The sequence below is a fragment of the Oncorhynchus kisutch genome, linkage group LG6 (genome assembly GCF_002021735.2).
Source record: "Oncorhynchus kisutch isolate 150728-3 linkage group LG6, Okis_V2, whole genome shotgun sequence".
Classification (NCBI taxonomy): Eukaryota; Metazoa; Chordata; class Actinopteri; order Salmoniformes; family Salmonidae; genus Oncorhynchus; species Oncorhynchus kisutch.
The window spans coordinates 46,319,281-46,343,807 of NC_034179.2; the positions used below are offsets into that span (position 1 = coordinate 46,319,281).

General features: G+C 41.2%; 2 protein-coding genes across 2 annotated transcripts; both read left to right on the forward strand.

Moving 5' to 3' along the window:
- The first annotated feature begins 10,435 nt into the window (after positions 1-10,435).
- LOC109892157 (H-2 class II histocompatibility antigen, A-Q alpha chain) lies at positions 10,436-16,394 on the forward strand. Its single transcript, XM_020484591.2, has 5 exons — positions 10,436-10,511; positions 10,844-10,970; positions 13,819-14,094; positions 14,838-15,113; positions 16,025-16,394. Exons 2-5 carry the CDS (start codon positions 10,901-10,903, stop codon positions 16,162-16,164), a joined length of 762 nt encoding a protein of 253 aa, XP_020340180.1. The 5' UTR covers positions 10,436-10,511; positions 10,844-10,900; the 3' UTR covers positions 16,165-16,394.
- A 4,836-nt stretch (positions 16,395-21,230) lies between these two features.
- Positions 21,231-24,111, forward strand: LOC109891836 (HLA class II histocompatibility antigen, DQ beta 1 chain-like; the record flags this gene model as incomplete). Its single annotated transcript, XM_020484312.2, is given in 4 exon segments — positions 21,231-21,570; positions 22,117-22,389; positions 22,702-22,812; positions 22,984-24,111. Coding segments are annotated over 4 exon segments (774 nt in total), but the record flags the coding sequence as incomplete, so codon positions are not given.
- Positions 24,112-24,527: the final 416 nt, after the last annotated feature.

Consider the following 24,527-nt stretch of genomic DNA (forward strand, 5'->3'; position numbering starts at 1 on the left):
TTCACCCATTGACCTTAATGGCAATTACAATAAAATATAAAAGATATATATATATATATATAAATAAACATAAATATAAAATCTTGGTAACCCCAAATGTTTTTTTTACATTGGACATACATATTGCACCATTCAAAAGTATCTGTACGTTGTGTCGCACTAAAAGGTGAGTCCATTATAGTTTCCAAATCCACAGATACTTTTGTACGGTGCAATGTGTATGTCCAATATGAAAAACGGATTGGATTTAAGCCGTTAGGCTACTATTTAAGGGCCGCAGAATGAGTAGTGGCACTCCTTGGGTTGTACACTCTGTGGATTTGGAAACTAGAGGGGTTCCTAAGTAGAATGGACCCCCCTTTTTACTGTAAAACAATGTACAGGAAATTGAGTACTACGGTGCATTATATCCAATATGAAAAATGTACTGAATGGCCAATATGAATCGGCTAAATAACAATGCAATTTAAAAGTGTTTTGACTATTATAATAATAATATTATTAATATTGTTACTACTATTATTATTAATAGTAGTAGCATTATTAATAATGTTTTGTTATTTGTATTACTGTTGGTAACAGAATTCCTTTTTTAATATTGTTAAACAAAATTCTAAGTCTGCTCATGTCTGAGGTCATGCTAGGTCCTGCTTAGCCCCTGCTTAGGTCAGTGGTTCCCAAACTGTGGGGCGCCTGAGGTGTAGGCTTTTTTTTTTTTAAGAAACTCAGTCCAGCTTTACACTTAGTCTGGAAAGTTGTAATAGTAGAAATTGGGTAGTGCATCATTAGTTCCTAGTGTAATGTTAGTTATTGCATACCTTAGAGAGCTATTTATAACTTGTCAGAAATGTCTAGATCAACTAGGCAATAAGCAAAACATTTTTATATCAACTAGCCCGTCAGCTAACATTCTTTTATAAAAACATGTTAGCTGACGGGCTAGTGGATCTGATAGTGTTTGTTGAATGACAACAAACACTTAATTGAAGCATCCCTTCCATTGATCAATCACTGACAAAGGGGCGTAGACTTTGGCTACCGACTTCGGCTTGCACTAACAACCAAAAAATAATAATAACAACCAAAAAATTTTTAACAAAAACGTCACAAAATGTCGTCAGTATAATATATGCACAAACTGTTCCGAACTGTTTCATCTGGGAAGCATTCGGACACCTTTACAAGGACGACATGTCCTGAACAGAATCAGCCTATGTTTGTTGTATTGTGAAAGAAATTAGCTGCGGAACAGGCACTTGAACGCACTCATGACTCCATTCTATGCGCATTAAAGTTATAATCGGTTTGTCTGAAGTGCCTTTTGAAAGCCTAACACGTTGAGATCGGAATTTATAACTTAGTTAGCCATGTTGGCAATAGAATAAGTATTCAAATGATGCCCACCTGACCCAGATTGCGATTTATATTTTTTGGATTGCGTAAACAACTACAGTAATTACGTAGGGCTGTGTGCCAAACAAAAAACAACAACAAGTGTATCAGTTCCTCAATGGCAAAGCTAGGAGAGCTAAAAAAACAACACCTTTATAGTAGAAGGGTCTTTCCTTGAGTCATAAAAGTGCATTGACATTACTTAGGAAATGTACACAGTTTGGAGAAGTGTGTGGCCACTTGGAGACACAAGTTAGACCTCACTCAAACCCTTGTAATCCTTATTTCTTATCTTATCTTATATTTCTTATCTTGCACCTATGCTCAAATGTAATTAGTATTCTTATTAGTATCCAGAGTATTTTTTTATTCTGTTTTTTAAACTGCACATAAAATCAACAGTGGAAATGTTTTCAGGGGAACTGTTGTGTCCTCACCTTCTGGTCTGATAATTTCCCCATAATCTCCAAAGAGTTCTCTTTCAAATGCTGCCATGGTCAGGCATATGCTTTTTATTGTTCTTCTGTTAGAAACATTTACATTTGTCCCTGTACATATAGGCCAATTTCCACAAGTGTAAGGGCTAAACAAAAGTCCCCCAGGAAGAAGATACTATCTCAATAGGTGCTAAAGGTAGTTAGCTTCTGTGAATGTCCTAATTAGCTAGTTAGCTAATTTACCAAAAGTTTTCATTACATTTCATATTCATATATTGTAAATGATGATAAACTACTACATGCATTTTGATTGTTGACATTTAGTGCTGTTTGCTGCAATACTTTTTGTTGACATGTTGAAATGAATCCCATACATCCTTTCCGTTGATTTTAAATGTTAAATGAAAGGTAAAAATATCATATGTTGCAATTCTTCTTGTAGTTGGTGTGAATGCCATGTATTATCATCAAGTTCCTCTGCAGTCGATATGAGAAGAACTGAGTAGTTTTCTTAGTTATAACTAGAATGACACATCAAAGGCTTTTCTTCAATGAAGTGCCTTATGTCCTAATATAAATAACAATAACAACCCCCTATTTCTCAACACAGATCTAAAGAACCAGTGAAAAGCGTTCAGGGTGAAGGCAGCGGACGCCATGCCTGGCAATGACTGGACACCGTTTGAGAAGAACCGCTCCTACGGACATCGTGATTGTAGGAGGGGGCGTGGTGGGCTGGTCCATCGTCTACTGGCTGAAGCAGAAGATGATTCTGGACAGGGTGCTGGTGGTGGAGAGGGATCCCACTGTGAGTGGCCTAGGCTGTGTCATGTGACCTCACTCATGCCCTCCAAATACATCTGAAACTCCTGTCTACCAGCGCTTTGGATAAGTTTGTGCCTATGCCAATGTCACAGCATTGTGGAACATACAAGCCATGTACACACTACTGAGCCAAGCAAAACCAAACCAACTGAGCTGAATATTGATGATGTTGATTTTGGTGATGCTGTGTTTTAGGTATGCCACAAACACAATGACTACTGCAGAAGGTGACCAGGTGGATTTCAGAATAATCAAATATGCTAATGCAGGTATGACTCCTGATTTGTACAAGGACACTTTTCACTAAACATTAACTCTCCAATTAATAACTTTCAAGTTTTAATGTTACATGCACAAGTACAGTGAAATGCCTTTCTTGCAAACTCAAATCCCAACAATGCAATAATCAATAATAATGTAATGCTAGAAATAAAAAACACGAGAAATAAGAACAAATATGATGAACACAATAAGTAAGTAAGCATATTATATACAGGGTCAGTTCCAATACCATATTTACAATGTTCAGGGATAGTGGAGTGATGGAAGTACAGACCCCTTGGCTTTTTCCAGATATTGTTGCGTTACAGAATTATTCTAAATTGGATTTGATTTGATTTTTTTTTGTGCAAATGTCTGAAAATGTATTAAAAATGATTATTTATGAGTATTTAGACCCTTTACTTAGTACTTTGTTGAAGCACCTTTAGCAGCGATTACAACCTTGAGTCTTCTTGGGTATGACGCTACAAGCTTAGCACACCTGTATTTGGGGAGTTTCGCCCATTATTTTCTGCAGATTCTTTCAAGCTCTGTCAGGTTGGATGGGGAGCGTCGCTGCACAACTATTTTCAGGTCTCTCCAGAGATGTTTGATCAGGTTCAAGCTCTTGCTGGGCCACTCAAGGATATTCAGAGACCTGCCACAAAGCCACACCTGCATTTTCTTAGCTGTATCCTTAGGGTTGTTGTCCTGTTGGAAGGTGAAGGTCCTGAGCACTCTGGGGCAGATTTTCATCAAGGATCTCTCTGTACTTTGCTCCGTTCATCTTTCCCTCAATCCTGACTATTCTCCATGTCCCTGCCGCTGAATAACATCCCCACAGCATGATGGTGCTACCACTATACTTCACCGTAGGGATTGTTCCAGGTTTCCTCCAAACTCCAAGCGGGCTGTCATGTGCCTATTACTGAGAAGTGGCTTCTGTTTGGCCACTCTACCATAAAGGCCTGATTGGTGGAGTGCTGCAGAGATAGTTGATCTTCTGGAAGGTTCTCCCATCTCCACAGAGGAACTCTGGAGCTCTGTCAGAGTGACCATCTGGTTCTTGGTCACTCCCCTGATCAAGGCCCTTCTCCCCCGATTGCTCAGTTTGGTCAGGCGGTGTTAAGGCTTTCTTTCGTCGAAGGAGAGGCGGACCAAAATGCAGCGTGGTTATTTCGATACATGTTTAATAAAAGATAAACACGAACAATACAAAACAATAAACGTAACGTGAAATCCTAAACAGCCTATTCTGGTGCAAACTAACACAGAGACAGGAACAATCACCCACGAAACACTCAAAGAATATGGCTGCCTAAATATGGTTCCCAATCAGAGACAACGATAAACACCTGCCTCTGATTGAGAACCACTCAAGGCAACCATAGACTTTTCTAGACAACCTCACTATACCACAATCCCAATACCTACAAAAACCCCAAGACAAAACACACCACATAAATAACCCATGTCACACCCTGGCCTGACCAAAATAATAAAGAAAACACAAAATACTTAGACCAGGGCGTGACAGGCGGCCAGCTATAGGAAGAGTCTTGGTGGTTCCAAACTTCTTCCATTTAAGAATGATGGAGGCAACTGTGTTCTTGGGACCTTCAATACTGCAGACATTTTTTTGGACCCTTCCCCAGATCTGTGCCTGGACACAATCCTGTCTCGGAGCTCTACGGACAATTCCTTCGACCTCATGGCTTGGTTTCTTCTCTGATATGCACTGTCAACTGTGGGACCTTACATAGACTGGTGTGTGCCTTTCCAAATCATGTCCACTCAATTGAATTTAATACAGGCGGACTTCAATCAAGTTGTAGGAACATCTCAAGGATGATCAATGGAAGCAGGATGCACCTTAGCTCAATTTCAATTCTCATAGCAAAGGGTCTGAATACTGATGTAAATAAGGTATTTGTGTTTTTCATTTGTAATACATTTGCAAAAAAAATTATAAACCTGTTTTCGCTTTGCCGTTATGGGGTATTGTGTGTAGATTCATGAGGAAACAAATTAATAGAATTTTAGAAAAATGCTGTAATGTAACAAAATGTGGAAAAAGTCAACGGGTCTGAATAATTTCAGAATGCACTGTAGATATGTGTCAGGGTAAGGTGACTAGGCAACAGCATATAAGATAAACAGAGTACCCACTGTGACTATTAAAACCTACCCTAACCAGCATTGTTTAAAGTGGCTAGTAATATATTTTACATCAATTTCCATCAATTCCCATTATTAAAGTGGCTGGAGTTGAGTCAGTGTGTTGGCAGCAGCCACTCAATATTAGTGGTGGCTGTTTAACGGTCTGATGGCCATGAGATAGAAGCTATTTTTCAGTCTCTCGGTCCCTGCTTTGATGCACCTGTACTGACCTCGCCTTCTGGATGATAGCGGGGTGAACAGGCAGTTGCTCGGGTGGTTGTTGTCCTTGATGATCTTTATGGCCTTCCTGTAACATCGGGTGGTGTAGGTGTCCTGGAGGGCAGGTAGTTTGCCCCCCGGTGATGCGTTGTGCAGACCTCACTACCCTCTGTTCGTTAAGCCAAGGAGTGCTTGGTGATAAAGGAGGAAGCAGCCTGCACAAAGGGGAGGAGTAAGGTGAGAACAAAGTGCGTTATGAAGAGTGGGAGAAGAGAGAACAATATCTGTGTGATTACCCATTATGACGTGGACTGTCGGATTACGCCCCTCGTGTACCGAACCGGATTGGCTGAGAACCCGAGTGTGAGGATTACCCCTGGAGAACTGAACGGACAACGAGAACGGCTTGCGGACTGTGAAGTAATTGGTGAATTCCCCCTCCTTCCCCCAGTGTACCTAAATCCCTAATAAACTCACCATTTGCATTCTAGTTGTGCTACTGGTTCATGTTTTGTTATTGAACTTGTTGACGTGGAAACCCCACACCCTTGAGCCTTCTACAATACATATGAGATGAGTGATGCAAGAGATGTAAACATTATTAAAGTCACATTATTAAAGTGACTAGTGATCCATTTATTAAAGTGGCCAATGATTTTAAGTCTGTATGTAGGCAGCAGCCTCTGTGTTAGTGATGGCTGTTTAACAGTCTGATGGCCATGAGATAGAAGTTGTTTTTCAGTTTCTCGGTCCCAGCTTTGATACACCTGTACTGACCTCTCCTTCTGGATGGTAGTGGGTGAACAGGCAGTGGCTCGGGTGGCTGTCCATGGTTCGTACTTTCAGTTTTGCTCGAATGCCGCCATCTATCCACGATGTCTTATAAACTCACTCACCAAATCACAGTATATGTCGATATTATTCTCTGAGGCTACCAAGAACATGTCCCAGTCCACGTGATCAAAACAATCTTGAAGCGTGGATTCCGATTGGTCAGACTAGCGTTGAATAGCCCTTAGCACGGGTACATCCTGTTTGAGTTCATGCTTTTAGGAAGGAGCAAAATGAAGTTGTGGTCAGATTTAACGAAAAGGAGGGCGGGGGAGGGCCTTGTATAAATCGGAAGTTCTAGTAGCAGTGATCCAGTGTTTTAAACCAGCACGAGTGCTACAGGCAAAATGCTAATTGAATTTAGGTAGCCTTGTCCTCAAATTTGCTTTGTTAAAATCGGCAGCTACAATAAATGCAGCCTCAGGATATATGGTTTCCAGTTTGCAAAGTTCCTGAAGTTCCTTGAGGGCTGTCGTGGTATCGCCTTGAGGGGGATATACACGGCTGTGACAATAACCGAGGAGAATTTCCTTGGGAGGTAATACGGTTGGCATTTGATTGTGGGGAATTCTAGGTCAGGTGAACAAAAATACTTGTTCCTGTATGTTGTTACAATTATTCCATGAGATGTTAATCATGAAGCATACACCACCGCCCTTCTTCTTCCCGGAGAGACGTTTATTCCTGTTGGCGCGACGCACAACGAATCCAGGTGGCTGTACCGAATCCGACAGAATATCCCAAGAGAGCCATGTTTCTGTGAAATAGTATGTTACAATCCCTGATGTCCCTCTGGAAAGCAACCCTTGCCCGAATTTCGTCTACCTTTTTATCTAGAGGCTGGACATTAGCGAGTAATATATTCGAAAGTGGTGGGGGGTGTGCGCGCATCGGAAGTCTGACCAGAAGACGCTCCATCTGCCTCTTCTCTGGCGCCATTTGGGTCAGCCTCTGGAAACAGTTCAAATGCCCTGGGTGGTTGGGAACAAAAGATCCGCTTTGGAAAAGTTGTATTCCTGGTCCTAGGACTGACGTCGCTCTGATATCCAATAGTTCTTCCCGCCTGTATGTAATAGCCCAGAAAATCTTAAGTGTTAACAATGTAAGAAATACATAAAAAACTAAATAGTGCAAGGACTAGAAGCGAGGCAGGCCTCTCTGTCTGTCAGACACTAAAAAAAGTGTCAATAAATAAGTTATTACCATTCTGCTGATTTATGAAGGTTCTCTCATGAATCAAAGGTTGCTGTTGGGTGTGAGTTATTTAAATAGGTTCACCCATGCTGGAGACCACGGCTTGATTAAACCTGTTACAATGGTGCCAACATTTTGTGGCTGATCTTTCAGCGGGTGAGTGGTAAATGTGTGTGTATTTGTTTAGCAAAAAAAAAAAAAAAAAATACTATTTTGGCATTAATGCGTGTCTCATGAGTTTGTAAACATTGTAAAAAAGCAAAAAAACAAACATTGAGTTAATAAAGCTGCATACAAACATGGTCTTTTTTTGGCTTTCTTGAGTAAGGCAGCTCCAAAACGCAGGTGTTTCAGCCTAGCTCAGTGCTTTCTGTGGTGGTGGGGAAGCCAGCGGAAAATACAGCGCGTTGGGGTTGGTAATGTTCTCTATTTGCGCCGTGATTGGCTCAGTGTTCTGTCATTCATGGGGACACTACATCACCGCAAAATCTATGGGTAGTGCTTGAAAATTCAAGCCCCTTAAGTGCTGCCATATTTACATTAGAAGTGCCCATTCAAGAAGGCTCAAGTTCATTGTCCACAGATAAAATGTCAAATCACATATGTACCGTAGCTTTGGCTGGACTGATCGTGTCAACGAAAAAATCATACTTTCAAAATCTTAGCTAGTAAACTAGCAGTCAAAATCATGAATCAAGTTGACAATTTACTGGCAAATCATTTTCAATCCTTGTCATATGAAGAGAAATTATGAAGAGATATCATAGATAAAATGTATCCATGCTCATCGGCCAGTGGACATAACATTATACAACAAGTTGGAAATCGCTAATTCAACAATGAGTGGTTTGGAAGGAATCAGTGGCTAACTGCAAGCATTGCAAAGCAATCACTAGCTTGCTATTCAGTGGAGTGGGTGTGTGGTCCAAGTCTGGGTTTAAGGGTCTCTTTTCCAAGCGTTAAAGGATAAACACTCAAAATGTGCCATTCTGTCAATCCAGCATGACTTCTGTCGCGTTCAAAACAACTGGAAACTCGGAACTGGCTAATCTCAGAATTCGGTGAGTTCAAGACAGTGGTCCTAAAATTCTGAATCAAATGGCTAAATTATACATATTATGACCATCTTAAAACAATGCCTTATGTTAGCTTAGTAATTATTGCGATCTAAGTGCTTAGACCTAGGTCAAAACTGTAAATAGGCCACACAGGAACATTTCATGTCATCTTGGTAAGCCACTCCAGTGTAGATTTGGCTTTGAATGATTGACCTGCTGAAATGGGAATTCATATCCCAGTGTCTGTTGGAAAGCAGAATGAACCAGGTTTTCCTGTAGGATTTTGCCTGTGCTTAGTTGTATTCCATTTATTTTTATCCTAAAAAAACTCCCTAGTCCTTGCCGATGACAAGCATACCCATAACATGATGCAGCCGCCAACATGCTTGAAAATATGAAGAGTTGTACTCAGTGATGTCTTGTGTTGGATTTGCCCCAAGCATAATGCTTTGTATTCAGGACAAAAAGTTCATTCCTTTGCTTAAAGCACATCAGAAGGTTATAAACAACTTCTCTGACAGAAAACAGCCTATGTGACATCGATATTAGTTTATGTCATAAACTCAGTGTCGTCCAAAACTGAGTTTTTTAAGTCAGTTCATCACTTGAGGGTTGGGTTTTGATTTAGACTATGCTCACTTGCCAACTAACACGGGATACACAGCTGGGGTGTTTGCACTCTATCCAATCCTACCACATAACACACAAACAGCAGACAGTTTCCCAACAGTGCAGAGGATTTGTCAAATTTTTACATAAGACAACACATCACGAATTTTTTACTTGTGAAATACTGGACCAAACATGTTAGCTAGATGTAAAATTGATGTAAAACTAAAACCTCTGCAAAAATGCAAAAATGTATTACAGATTTCTTGAGTTACCTTATTTTGAGGAAGTGATACTGGCTTTGTTCCTATGGTGTCTCATGGGGGACAAACATTACATCAATAACTGCCACATCGAAATCCTGACACCCACTATTATTGAACACAGAATGAGTTCATGCAACTGATTTGTTAAGCACATTTTTACTCCTGAACTTATTTAGGCTTGCCATAACAAAGGGGTTAAATACTTGACTCAAGGCATTTCAGCTTTTCATTTTAAAATTAATTTGTTAACATTTCTCCAAACAAAATGACATTTTTGCTTCATGGGGTATTGTGTGTAGATCAGTGACACAAATACTTAATTTAATTCATAACATTCAGGCTGTATCAATTTTTTTGGGGAAAAGTTAAAGGATGTGAATACTTTCTGAAGGTGTTGTATATGGTTCTTATCATGACACAAGGCGAGACCCAGATGCAGACACAGGAGGCAGATGGTTGGAGTCAAATTTTTTAACTTAATCCCAAAAAGGGGTAGGCAAGAGAATGATCGTGTACAGGTAAAAGGTGAAAACTAGTTCAGAGTCCAATAGGTACCGAAGGGCAGGCAGATTCAAGGTCAGAGCAGGCAGGATGATCAGGCAGGTGGGTAAGTAGTCCAGAGTCAGGCAGCAAAAGAGAATAGAAAAGGGGTACGGGGGAAAAACACGCTGGTTGACTTGACTAAACATAAAGGACGAACTGGAACAGAGAGACAGGAAACACAGGGATATATACACTGAGAAAAATAAGCAACACCTGGAGTGGGTGGAGAAAATCCCAGGGACAGGTGAAACAGATCAGGGCATCACAGTTCTAGCCCAGCAGCTTATTTTGATGTAGGCCCAACCAATGGTCGTTTGGAGCTGAGATAGGCCTACTCTTATTTTCAGGCCATCACATTCTTTGTCAACACGACTTGTTTTGTCACATTCAGAACATGTTTAGCTGAAGTGTTTCACTGAAGGCCTGTTTCAGGGCTTTAGTGAACCACGAAACGAACATACGTTTCAGAGCAATGGAAATGTGTAATCATATATTGAAAAACAAACTCATTGTATTGTGATGGACATTTTATGGTGTGTATGTGATTGTATGTTTAGCACAATGCTGCATTGTAATAACCTGTCTTGGTTGGGTTCACGCGAGTGACTGGTTGAGTGCACAGAGGAAACCCCACTTTCACTCATAAGCAATTTGGTAGTACGCCCAGAACATTGCTCTGCAAACTAGAAGAAGTGATACACTATGTCAGTTTCAAGGTAAGAATCCTTCATATGGTATCAGTCAGTCAGTCCCATACAGAAACCATCTATGCTTATAACTTGTTTGTGTAGCAGTATAAAATAACTGAATGGGAACATCCTCTTCAGAGTTTTCATCAAGCTTGTATTGAGTTTGTGAACCTCTACTTGCGTTAATAAAGATTGCTTAATTTACTTTGAGTTTGAGTCCTTAGTGGTGAATTTCCACGACAGTATTTAATAACTTGGCCTGGGTGTATACGTTTGGTGTGTGGTCACGTAAGAATGAAAGGAATTTCCATATTGGCTGCATAGCAGAAACAACACATTTGTAGTTTCCTCCTTTTCAGAACTTCCCATCAGAGACTGAAAGAGTTAGATTCTGCAGCACTCTCTCAAACACACAGATGAGCTTCGAGATGAATTACTCTGTGATTATACTGATTCTCACTGGAGCCGCTTGCACTTCTGCAGAAAGTAAGAGTTTGATTGATGTTTTATGCTGTACCAGTGTAAATGCCTTTGTTCATGTTTGATATACATTACCGGTCAAAAGTTTTAGAACACATACTCATTCAAGGGTTTTTCTTTATTTTTTACTATTTTCTACATTGTAAAATAATAATGAAGACATCAAAACTATGAAATAACACATATGGAATAATTTAGTAACCAAAAAAAGTGTTAAACAAATCAAAATAAATGTTATATTTGAGATTCTTCAAATAGCGCCCTTTGCCTTGATGACAGCTTTGCACACTCTTGGCATTCTCTCAACCAGCTTCATAAGGTTGTCACCTGGAATGCATTTCAATTAACAGGTGTTTTCTTCTTAAAAGTTCATTTGTGGAATTTATTTCCTTCTTAATGCATTTGAGTCAATCAGTTGTGTATTATGGCAAGAACAGCTCAAATAAGCAAAGAGAAACGACAGACCATCATTACTTTAAGACATGAAGGTCAGTCAATACCGGACATTTTGAGAACTTGGAAAGTTTCTCCAAGTGAAGTCGCAAAAACCATCAGGTGCTATGATAAAACTTGCTTTCATGAGGACTGCCACAGGAATGGAAGCTCCAGAGTTACCTCTGCTGCAGAGGATAAGTTCATTAGAGTTACTAGCCTCAGAAATTGCAGCCCAAATAAACACTTCACAGAGTTTTATTTTACCTTTATTTAACTAGGCAAGTCAGTTAAGAACAAATTATTATTTTCAATGATGGCCTAGGAACAGTGGGTTAGCTGCCTTGTTTAGGGGCAGCACGACAGATTTTTACCTTGTCAGCTCAGGGATTTAATCTTGCAACCTTGCGGTTATTAGTCCAACGCTCCAACCACTAGGCTACCTGCCGCCCCAGACACATCTCAATATCAACTGTTCAGAGGAGACTGTGAATCAGGCCTTCATGGTCAAATTGCTGCAAAGAAACCACTACTAAAGGACACCAATACGAATAAGAGACTTGCTTAAGCCAAGAAACATGAGCAATGGACTTTAGACTGTTGGAAATTTGTCCTTTGGTCTGGAGTCCAAAATGGAGATTTTTGGTTCTAACCGCCCGTGTCTTTGTGAGACGCAGTGTGGATGAACGGATGACCTCCGCATGTGTATTTCCCACAGTTCTAATGCTTCCGTAATGACAGACGCTGGGAGACGAGAAGCAAGAACAGGGTGTGGATTTAATAATAAATAGACTTGAAACAAAACAATAACAGCTTCTGGACAGAAAAACACAACAACATCAATGCTGACTCCGGAATGAAAGTGACAGATAAAGGGGAGGTAAATCCATGTGAGTACAGGTGAGTCCGATAATTAAGCGCAGGTGCGCGTAACAATGGTGGCAGGTGTGCGTAATGATGAGTGAACTGATGACACACCTCGAGCACCGGAGAGGGGGCACGGGAGCGGACATGACAGTACCCCCCCACTAGTGGCGCCACCTGACGTCCTACCTGGGCGAGCCTGACGGTCTGGCCGAGGCGTGGGAGCCTGACGAGCAAGCTGAGGTATCCCCGATTGCGTCGGTAGTGGCACCCGGACCCGACGTCATCCCCCCCAAAAAATTATAATAAAAATAAAAAAACATCCCTGATGCCTCCAATTGTGGAGTCAGCATTCTATAACAGTTCCGTATTGACAGACGCTGGGAGACGAGATGCAAGTACAGGGTGTGGATTTAATAATAAATAGACATGAAACAAAACAAGAACAGCATCTGGACAGGAGAAACATATCAACATCAATGCTGACTCTGGAATGAAACTGAGGAGGTGACAGATATAGGGGAGGTAAATGACGTGATGGTGTCCAGGTGAGTCACAAAATTAATTGCAGGTGCGCATAATGACCGTGGTAGGTGTGCGTAATGATGAGTGAACTGATGACCTCGAGCACCGGAGAGGGAGCAGACGTGACAACCCTAAAGCATGGAGGAGGAGGTGTTATGGCATGGGGGTGCTTTGCTGGTGACACTGTCTGTGATTTATTTAGAATTCAAGGAACACTTAACAAACATGGCCACCACAGCATTCTGCAGCGATACGCCATCCCATCTTGTTTGGGCTTAGTGGGACTATCATTTGCTTTTCAACGACCCAACACATTAAATCAAATGAAATTGTATTGGTCACATACACATGGTTAGCAGATGTTAATGCAAGTGTAGCAAAATGCTTGTGCTTCTAGTTCCGACAGTGCAGTAATATCTAACAAGTAATCTAATGATTCCACAACAACAACCTAATACACACAAATCTAAGTAAAGGGATGGAATAAGAATATGACATATGGATGAGCGAACACACTTCAAGGCTGTGTAAGGGCTATTTTACCAAGAAGGAGAGTGATGAAGTGCTGCATCAGATGACCTGGCCTCCACTATCCCCTGACTTCAACCAAATTGAGATGGTTTGGGATGACTCGAACCGCAGAGTGAATGAAAAGCAGCCAACAAGTACTCAGCATATGTGGGACCTCCTTCAAGACTGTTGGAAAAGTATTCCAGGTGAAGCTGGTTAAGAGAATGCCAAGAGTGTGCAAAGCTTTCATTAAGGTAGCTATTTGAAGAATCTCAAATGTAAAATATATTTTGATTTGTTTAACACTGTTTTGGATACTACATCATTCCATATGTGTTATTTCATAGTTTTGATGTCTTCACTATTATTCTACAATGTAGAAAATAGTGAAACATGTAGAAAAACATTTGAATGAGTATGTGTTCTAAAACTTTTGACTGGTAGTGTAGATATTACCATCCTGGACAAATTATATAAACCTCAGTTGATTAATTTGAAGTAATGTGTTTTCCCCCCATTTCAGCTCATCATGAAATTCACTTTATCTTCGGATGCTTTGAGTCAAGTGATCCTGCGGTGGGACTTGAGATTGATGGAGATGAAGTCTTCTATGGCGACTTCAATAAAAACAGTAATACATGTCTAATAGCAGATGTAGTGTTTACATTACCTAAATTCGTATCTATTACACCAGAGGATAAAGAAAGGGCTTGTGAATATGCTACCATTAGCAGAGTTTGGTGCAAAGACGGCATCGCATGGGGCAAAAAGTCTGAACCGAAAATACCAAAAATCAAAGGTAAGTGAAGATTGATGGAAATGTCTCACATAAATTGATAAATAATCAGTGATTCAATATGATTTGTGCGTCTCCAAAATCAATCTTTGTTAGAGTGGTCTGTCGAGCGGAGTTAATGTCATTTACTATGCATGCCAGTCTCTCTTGGCTAAGGGTTGAGGAGAGACTGACTGCATCACTTCTTTTTATATGAAACATTAATGAGTTGAAAATCCCAAACTTACACACAGCCCTGACACACACTTAACAAACCACACATGCCACCAGGGGTCTTTTCACAGTCCCTGAATCCAGAACAAATTCAAGAAAGCGTACAGTTCCATCTCATATTGCTCAAATGAACAGCAAACCTGGTTTAAAAAAAACAGATAAAGCAACACCTCACAGCACAACGCCTCTCCCCTATTTGACATAGATAGTTTGTGTGTACATTATGTGTTGATATGTAGGCTACGTGTGCCTTTTTACAATTGATGTAGTTCTGTTCTTGTCTATTAATATTCTTTATTATGTCATGTTTCATGTTTTGTGTGGACCCCAGGAAGAGGAGCTGCTGCTTTCGCAACAGCTAATGGGGCTCCTAATAAAATACCAAATACCACATATGCTATTTTTTGATTGGGTCTATGTACAGTATCTGCCTTAATCCCAAATTAATGGGACAATAGGCAGTGACATTTCGAAAGTCTGACAAACTTCAATTTTTTGAGTGAATACAGTTTCAGGCTTTTGTTGCCCTCTAGATGCCCCTGAGAGCACCATCTACCCCAGGGATGAGGTGGAACTGGGGGTGGAGAACACCCTCATCTGTTTTGTGAATGATTTCTTTCCCCCACCTGTCAAAGTCAACTGGACCAAGAATGGAATGGAGGTGACTGAGGGATTGTCTCTCAGTCGTTACTATCCTAATAAAGATGGAACGTTCCACCAGTTCTCCAGCCTGAGTTTCACCCCACAAAAGGAAGACGTCTACATCTGCGCTGTGGTGCACACGGCCCTGAAGGACCCCAAAACCAGGGGTGAGAGAGGACATCATATTTTTGTACATGTGTACATGGTTCTATACTGAACAAAAATATAAACGCAACATGCAACAATTTCAACGAGTTACAGTTCATATAAGGAGTCAATTGAAATAAATTCATTAGACCCTAATCTATGGATTTCACATGACTGGGAAGGCAGCGCAGCCATGAGTGGGCCTGGAAGGCCATTGGCCCACCCACTGGGGAGCTAGCCCCAGCCAATCAGATGAGTCCGGGTAGCTGGTCTTAGACGATCCCGCCAGGGAAGAAGCCGGATGTTGAGGTCCTGGGTTGGCGTGGTTACATGTGATCTGCAGTTGTGAGACCTGTTGGACATACATCAAATTCTCTAAAATTACGTTGGAGGTGGCTTATGGCAGAGAAATTAACAATAAATTATCTGGTAACAGCTCTGGTGGACATTCTTGAAGTCAGCATGCCAACTGCATATTCCCTCAGAACTTGAGGCATCTATGGCATTGTGTTGTGTGACAAAACTGCACATTTTAGAGTGGTCTTTTATTGTCCCCAGCACAAGGTGCACCTGTGTAATGATCATGCTGTTTAATCAGCTTCTTGATATGCCACACCAGTCAGGTGGATGGATTATCTTGGCAAAGCGAAATGCTCACTAATAGGGATGTAATGAAATTTGTGGACAAAATTTGAGAGAAATAAGGTTTTGTGGAAAATGTCTGGGGTCTTTTATTTCAGCTCATGAAACATGGGATCAACACTTTACATGTTGCGTTTATATTTTTGTTCAGTATATTTACTTTAATATTAAACCTTAAGTAGGAACTCAAACAACTCTGAAATTGAGACCTGAAACAAACCATTCCAAGGCAGTGTGTGATGAGTGGTTGTGTATTGTGCTGATTCTGGTGACACATCTTGTCTTCCAGAATATAAGGTCAGTGGGTCCAGTGTTGGTCCTGGTCCTGCTGTATTCTGTGGAGTGGGCCTCACTCTTGGGCTGCTGGGGGTGGCTACTGGAATATCCTTCATCTACAAAGGAAAGAGAGCCACTGAGTCTCAGGAATAATGATGGGAAGTGAGGCACTGGACTAGAGTGATCTAGCCATTATGATTTGAGCCATTAAGTGTCATAATCATCACATTAAATTCTGCGCAATATTGGTAAATCAGTCAACACTGTACGCCATTACTCGCTGTTGATTTCTGTCTATTCGAAAAAGTGTAGAAGGTGAATTGTATTTTTTAGAAGTGTTTTTTTTTTACAATGAAAAATAAATAAATTGGGAGATACTGTAAGGTTCTGCTTTTCTTTGTAAACCTTGTGTTCTGGAATGTAGCCCTGTCTTTCATTCTTGTTCACTGATTTCTCCTGTGTTTATTTCTCACCTGGTCTCATCAGCTCCCTATTTAGTTCAGTTCTTTCTGTTTGTATGGTTGTGATGTATTGTTTGTTGTTGACTGCCTAACTGTGTTTGACCATTGCCTGCATGTGACCAAGATTCCTGCCTTATGGGAAGGCTTAATAAATCCTCTTTGGGCTAGGTGGGACACTAGCGCCCCAACTCAACAACATCCGGTGAAATTGCACAGCGCGAATTTCAAAATACAAAAATCGTAATATTAAACATTCATGAAAATACAAGAGTCTTACATCGTTTAAAAGCTTAACTTCTTGTTAATCCAACCGCGTTGTCATATTTCAAAAAGGCTTTATGGTGAAAGCATACAATGCAATTATCTCAGGACAGCGCCCCGCATACACCAGCATTAAAAAGATTTTCTAAACAAGCAGAGGTGTCACAAAAATCAGAAATAGCGATAAAATAAATCACTTACCTTTGAAGATCTTCCTCTGTTTGCAATCCCAAGGGTCCCAGCTACACAAAAAATGGTTGTTTTGTTTGATAAAGTCCTTTATATCCCCAAAAAGTCAGTTTAGTTGGCGCGTTTGAGTCAGTAATCCACCCGTTCCACTCGTTCAACATGCAGACAAAGGAATTCCAAAAGTTACCCGGTAAACTTCATCCAAACATGTCAAACAACATTTCTAATCAATCCTCAGGTATCCTAATATGTAAACAAATGATCAAATGTAGTATGTTCAATACCAGAGATAAATAACGAAGTGCACACCCTCATCCACGAGCGCCACAAGACTACAGTCCAATTGAGAGCCACCTTGAAAAACTACAACTACTCTGTCATTTTTCAAAAAACAAGCCGGAAACTCTTTCTAAAGACTGTTGACATCTAGTGGAAGCCATAGGAACTGCAATCTGGGAGGAATTCCTTTGAATATCTCTTAGACAAGCATTGGAATGGCCTGTGACCTAAATAACTACAATAAAATAGGATGGATTCTCCTTGGGGTTTCACCTGCCATATCAGTACTGTTATACTCACAGACATTACTTTAACAGTTTTAGAAACTTCAGAGTGTTTTCCATCCAATGTTACCAATTCTATGCATATCCTAGCTTCTGGGCATGAGCAACAGGCAGTTTACTTTGGGCACGTCAGTCATCCGAACTACCGAATACTGCCCCCTAGCCTTAAACATCTGCTGCGTTCTGCGCGTGAATCTACACCTTTTTCTCCCGGAGTATTCATTACAGATAGAGTACCTGTCAAAAGTTTGGACACACCTACTCATTCAAGGGTTTTTTCTTGTAGTAACCAAAAAAGTGTTTATATACTGTGTATATATATATATATATATATACAGCGTGGAGAACAAGTATTTGATACACTGCCGATTTTGCAGGTTTTCCTACTTACAAAGCATGTAGAGGTCTGTAATTTGTATAATAGGTACACTTCAACTGTGAGAGATGGAATCTAAAACAAAAATCCAGAAAATCACATTGTATGATTTTTAAGTAATTAATTTATATTTTATTGCATGATATAAGTATTTGATCACCTACCAACCAGTAAGAATTCCAACTCTCACAGACCTGTTAGTTTTTCTTTAAGAAGCCCTCCTGTTCTCGACTCATTACCTGTATTAACTGCACCTGTTTGAACTCATTACCTGTATAAAAGACACCTGTCCACACACTCAATCAAACAGACTCCAACATCTCCACGATGGCCTAGACCAGAGAGCTGTGTATGGACATCAGGGATAAAATTGGAGACCTGCACAAGGCTGGGATGGGCTACAGGACAGTAGGCAAGCAGCTTGGTGAGAAGGCAACAACTGTTGGCGCAATTATTAGAAAATGGAAGAAGTTCAAGATCACCCTGGGTCTGGGGCTCCATGCAAGATCTCACCTCGTGGGGCATCAATGATCATAAAGAAGGTGAGGAATCAGCCCAGAACTACACGGCAGGACCTGGTCAATGACCTGAAGAGAGCTGGGACCACAGTGTCAAAGAAAACCATTGGTAACACACTACGCCGTCATGGATTAAAATCCTGCAGCTCATGCAAGGTCCCCCTGCTCAAGCCAGCACATGTCCAGGCCCATCTGAAGTTTGCCAATGACCATCTGAATGATCCAGAGGAGGAATGGGAGAAGGTCATGTGGTCTGATGAGACAAAAATAGAGCTTTTTGGTCTAAACTCCACTCGCCGTGTTTGGAGGAAGAAGAAGGATGAGTACAACCCCAAGAACACCATCCCAACCGTGAAGCATGGAGGTGGAAACATCATTCTTTGGGGATGCTTTTCTGCAAAGGGGACGACTGCACCGTATTGAGGGGAGGTTGGATGGGGCCATGTATCGCAAGATCTTGGCAAACAACATCCTTCCCTCAGTAAGAGCATTGAAGATGGGTCGTGGCTGGGTCTTCCAGCATGACAACGACCCGAAACACACAGCCAGGGCAACTAAGGAGTGGCTCCGTAAGAAGCATCTCAAGGTCCTGGAGTGGCCTAGCCAGTCTCCAGACCTGAACCCAATAGAAAATCTTTGGAGGGAGCTGAATGTCCATATTGCCCAGCGACAGCCCCGAAACCTGAAGGATTTGGAGAAGGTCTGTATGGAGGAGTGGGCCAAAATCCCTATGATCTCTGTAATTGCAAACAAAGGTTCCTGTACCAAATATTATGTTCTGCTTTTCTGATGTATCAAATACTTATGTCATGCAATAAAATGCAAATTAAATACTTAAAAATCATACAATGTGATTTTCTGGATTTTTATTTTAGATTCCGTCTCTCACAGTTGAAGTGAACCTATTATAAATATTACAGACCTCTACATGATTTGTAAGTAGGAAAACCTGCAAAATCGGTACTGTATCAAATACTTGTTCTCCCCACTGTATGTATATATATATAATATTTGAGATTCTCTAAGTAGCCACCCTTAGCCTTGATGACATCTTTTCACACTCTTGGCTTTCTCTCAACCAGCTTCACCTGGAATGCTTTTCCAACTGTCTTGAAGGAGTTCCCACATATGTTGAGCACTTGTTGGCTGCTTTTCCTTCACTCTGCGGTCAAATCAAATCAAAATCAAATCAAATTTATTTATATAGCCCTTCGTACATCAGCTGATATCTCAAAGTGCTGTACAGAAACCCAGCCTAAAACCCCAAACAGCAAAAGCAATGCAGGTGTAGAAGCACGGTGGCTAGGAAAAACTCCCTAGAAAGGCCAAAACCTAGGAAGAAACCTAGAGAGGAACCAGGCTATGTGGGGTGGCCAGTCCTCTTCTGGCTGTGCCGGGTGGAGATTATAACAGAACATGGCCAAGATGTTCAAATGTTCATAAATGACCAGCATCGTATAATAATAAGGCAGAACAATTGAAACTGGAGCAGCAGCACGGTCAGGTGGACTGGGGACAGCAAGGAGTCATCATGTCAGGTAGTCCTGGAGCATGGTCCTAGGGCTCAGGTCAGTTGAAACTGGAGCAGCAGCACGGCCAGGTGGACTGGGGACAGCAAGGAGTCATCATGTCAGGTAGTCCTGGGGCATGGTCCTAGGGCTCAGGTCCTAGGGCTCAGGTCCTCCGAAAGAGAGAAAGAGAGAATTAGAGAATTAGAGAACGCACACTTAGATTCACACAGGACACCGAATAGGACAGGAGAGGTACTCCAGATATAACAAACTGACCCTAGCCCCCCGACACATAAACTACTGCAGCATAAATACTGGAGGCTGAGACAGGAGGGGTCAGGAGACACTGTGGCCCCATCCGAGGACACCCCCGGACAGGGCCAAACAGGAAGGATATAACCCCACCCACTCTGCCAAAGCACAGCCCCCACACCACTAGAGGGATTTCTTCAACCACCAACTTACCATCCTGAGACAAGGCCGAGTATAGCCCACAAAGATCTCCGCCATGGCACAACCTAAGGGGGGGCGCCAAACCAGACAGGATGACCACATCAGTGAATCAACCCACTCAGGTGACGCACACCGTATCCAAAGGAACATACAGTAGTGAGTGCCAACATTGATACACTTTTTCGTACTTGTCCCCTATGGGAATCGAACCGACAACCTTAGAATTGCATGCCGCTGCTCCACCAACTGAGCCACATCATCACAAACCACTTTATGTCTCAATGTACTCAATTACTGTATTGTGCATTGTTTTTCTTCATGGTGATGGAAAGTCTACAGGTACAAACCTAGATGACCAGCCTATGTACAACACAGTAATGTACATTTACATTAAGTGGTTTGTAAGGATGGTCAATTAATACTGCACAAAAGTGGTTGTTTTCCTTGTTATTGAATAAAAATAAATACAAATATTTGATGTGGATGTTTTGTGTATTTGCCCATATTATGGCACCTTTTGATGTACACTACAGTTCAATAGTTTGGGGTCACTTAGAAATGTCTTTGTTTTTGAAAGAAAATCAATTTTTTTGTCCATTAAAATAACATCAAATTGATCAGAAATACAGTGTAGACATTGTTTATGGCATTCAATCAGATCCCATGTTCTTGCAATGAAACAACACATTTGTATGGCTAGTTATAAGCTAGTAATTTACACACTATAAGATAAGGATGGGCAATAATTATGGCTCGAGAGCCACATAGGGATTTTGAAATTCAATGGAGGGCTGCACAAATTATTTTTGGACCAATTTCTTCAGGGGGGCATTTAATGGCTGGCGGCCAGATATATCCTAATAATTATATTTCTGAAGTGTGCATAACTTCAAATCCGTCTATTAAAAAATACTTTTACATGTCCTTTTTCTGTTATTATAGTTGATTCCTCAGATGAAGATTTTGCACACAATGATGCATGGTGTCGGTTTAGCTCCAGCGATTTACATGATATGGAGTATATTTTAGAGCATCATTTTAACAAGATCATGGTGGCTCAGTACAACAGCACCACAGAGAGGTGGACAGGATACACAGCATGGGGAGTGATATCTGCAGAAAAGTGGAATGAGGACCCAGATGAGATCCCCAGGAGGAGATCAGATATGGATGTGTTATGCAAGCCATATGCTAATCGGATCTACAACACAACAGAGATGTTTATGGGTGATTATAACAATTCACTAACAACTGGAAGTTATCCTTCACTTGATTTGTTTTATGTCTATAGCATGTGCTCTGCAGTACTTGATAACATGTCCCAAAAAATTCAGTTACATTATTGCGCTTCAACAAAACATAGACCATGGAGTAATACTGTAGGTCAGTTGTAATAATCTAGTAAAGTACAGTAGTTCAAAGCCATATTCTTCTAAATAAAGGAGAAATTGTTGGAATGAACCATAAACAACTGGAAATCTTACTGACTGTGGATTTAACTGCTTGAGCTGGGAAGGGACAGTCTAAGGAGACTTTTCTGACTAGCATCCCATTGACAGCCCGACTAGCCAAAATCTTAAACTTACCCTTTACCAACCAAACCCTTAACCTAATTTAGACACATTTGGAAATTCAACATTGGAGTGCTGGTCAGGCACATTTCCCACCATTTTAGGCTACAGATCTCTGTAGCAAGCACTCAACATTTCTGCTTGAAACCTTATTTTTCCTGTTATAACGTATCATCATTGATTCATTGACCTCCTTCTCTAGTTGAGCCCAATGTCACACTGAGGCTAGAGGGGCCATCCAGTGACTCCAGCCTTGTGTGTAGCGTCCACTTCTTCTACCCCAAACACATCAGAGTGACGTGGCTGAGGAACGGGGAGGAAGTGACCTCAGATGTGACCTCCACTGACGTACTGGCCAATGGACTCTAGAGCTACCAGATACAGTCCTATTTGAAGTACACACCCACAACTGGAGAGAGAATCACCTGTATGGTGGAGCACATCAGCCAGACTGAGCCCAAACTGTATTACTGGGGTAAGGGTATGGGTGGAGTAAGGGTGTGTGGGTGGAGTAAGTGTATAAGTGAGAATGACTTCACCTGACTCCCCAACAGGGCTGCAGAACAGTGGCTATTTCATCTTAGGGCTCACTAATATGAACATGGGGACAAGGAAAGACAACTCTTAACTCATCAGCTGGAGAGTAGAACAGTCACAAGTCATCTCTGAAATGTTCACCAGTTTGTGTCGTATAGCCCAATGTCTCTGTTGAATAGGGAGATTAAAATACTATTTTCTTTTGCGTGTGGTTTGGAGACCATAATCTTTGTTAAACGTGTAATTGCAGACCCCTCCTTGCCTAAGTCTGAGAAGAATAAGATAGTGATCGGTGTCTGTGGGCTGCTGCTGGGGGTGGTCTTTGTAGTAGCTGGACTGATCTACTGGAAGAAATCTACTGGTGAGGAACTACAAGACTCATTCAAAATGACTGAAAAGCCACAGATAATGCTACTCACTGTATATCTCTGGTTGTACTGCTATCTGCCTGTACTACTGTTGTAGACTCAGTGCTCGATGAAGGTTTATTCTCATGCCTCTTAATTCAGTATCTCTGTTTTACTTTCAACAGGACGGCTGTTGGATCTTATTGGTGAACTTGATTATGGGACTTGTGATTGAGGCCATGTGGACAAAGGCTTGCTGATCAAATCCCTGTCGTTAACTGATGGTAGCTGATATAGTTAGCTTTTTAGCTGCTGTTGCCTCTAGCAGCTGTCCCCCCCCTATTCAAAATGCCAACATTGCACCAATCATGGCCTGCTTGCAAAAATGTAAATATTATAGTTTAATTTTAAGACATTAGCTTGCCTAAACACACAAGTAAAGGTTGGGCTGGTGGATAAAGATACATGAACTGGATTTAGATTCGATGATGAATAGGATCCTTGAGTACATTTGCACAAATGACAGTGAAGGCTACTCCTCCACAAATTCCCAGGCTACACGTGCCTGAATTGCTTACCCATATGGAAAAATATTATAAGAATCTTATGAGGTCCTTTGTATGTTGAAGAAAATATGAATAATATTTTTATATATGTCAGTCTATACTCATAGAAAAAAAATATTATTTGGGTTTCTATATAGAACCTTTTATAGAACCCCTAAAAGGTGTCGAAAGCATTCCACAGGGATGCTGGCCCATGTTGACTCCAATGCTTCCCACAGTTGTGTCAAGTTGGTTGGATGTCCTTTGGGTGGTGGACCATTCTTGATCCACACAGGAAACTTTTAAGTTTAAAGGTTGACCCAAACCGGTAAGCCTGGCACCTACGACCATACCCCGTTCAAAGGCACTTCAATATTTTGTCTTGCCCATTCACCCTCTGAATGGCACACATACACAATCCATGTCTCAAGGCTTAAGAATCCTTCTTTAACCTGTCACCTCCCTTTCATCTACACTGATTACACTTTATATACATCACAGAAGACTAAAATGTACTGTTTGACATTGAAACACCAGATTTGAGATTTAAAAAAAAGTTATAATCTTTATTATTTATGAAATTATGAAAATATGAATAACATTCCACCCATGAGACCAAAGAAGGCGATTTTGGTCATTGACTGCAGGAAAGGGCTACCTCATGTTTTTGCACTTTTTTCCCCTTCTTCTTCTCTGGAACCACAGGCAACAATCCAGCCTAAAACCCCAAACAGCAAGCAATGCAGGTATAGAAGCACGGTGGCTAGGAAAAACTCCCTAGAAAGGCCAGAACCTATGAAGAAACCTAGAGAGGAACCAGGCTATGAGGGGTGGCCAGTCCTCTTCTGGCTCTGCCGGGTGGAGATTATAACAGAACATGGCCAAGATGTTCAAATGTTCATAGATGACCAGCAGGGTCAAATGATAATAATCACAGTGGTTGTCAAGGGTGCAACAGGTCAGCACCTCAGAAGTAAATGTCAGTTGGCTTTTCATAGCCGATCATTCAGAGTATCTCTACCGCTCCTGCTGTCTCTAGAGACTTGAAAACAGTAGGTCTGGGACAGGTAGCACGTCCGGTGAACAGGTCAGGGTTCCATAGCCGCAGGCAGAACAGTTGAAACTGTAGCAGCAGCATGACCAGGTGGACTGGGGACAGCAAGGAGTCATCAGGCCAGGTAGTC

Coding starts and splice junctions, on each gene's coding strand:
- LOC109892157 (XM_020484591.2), top strand. CDS start 10,901: ATGAGCTTCGAGATGAATTACTCTGTGATTATACTGATTCTCACTGGA. Junction 14,095..14,837: donor GAAAATACCAAAAATCAAAG/GTAAGTGAAGAT, acceptor GTTGCCCTCTAG/ATGCCCCTGAGAGCACCATC. Junction 15,114..16,024: donor GAAGGACCCCAAAACCAGGG/GTGAGAGAGGAC, acceptor CTTGTCTTCCAG/AATATAAGGTCAGTGGGTCC.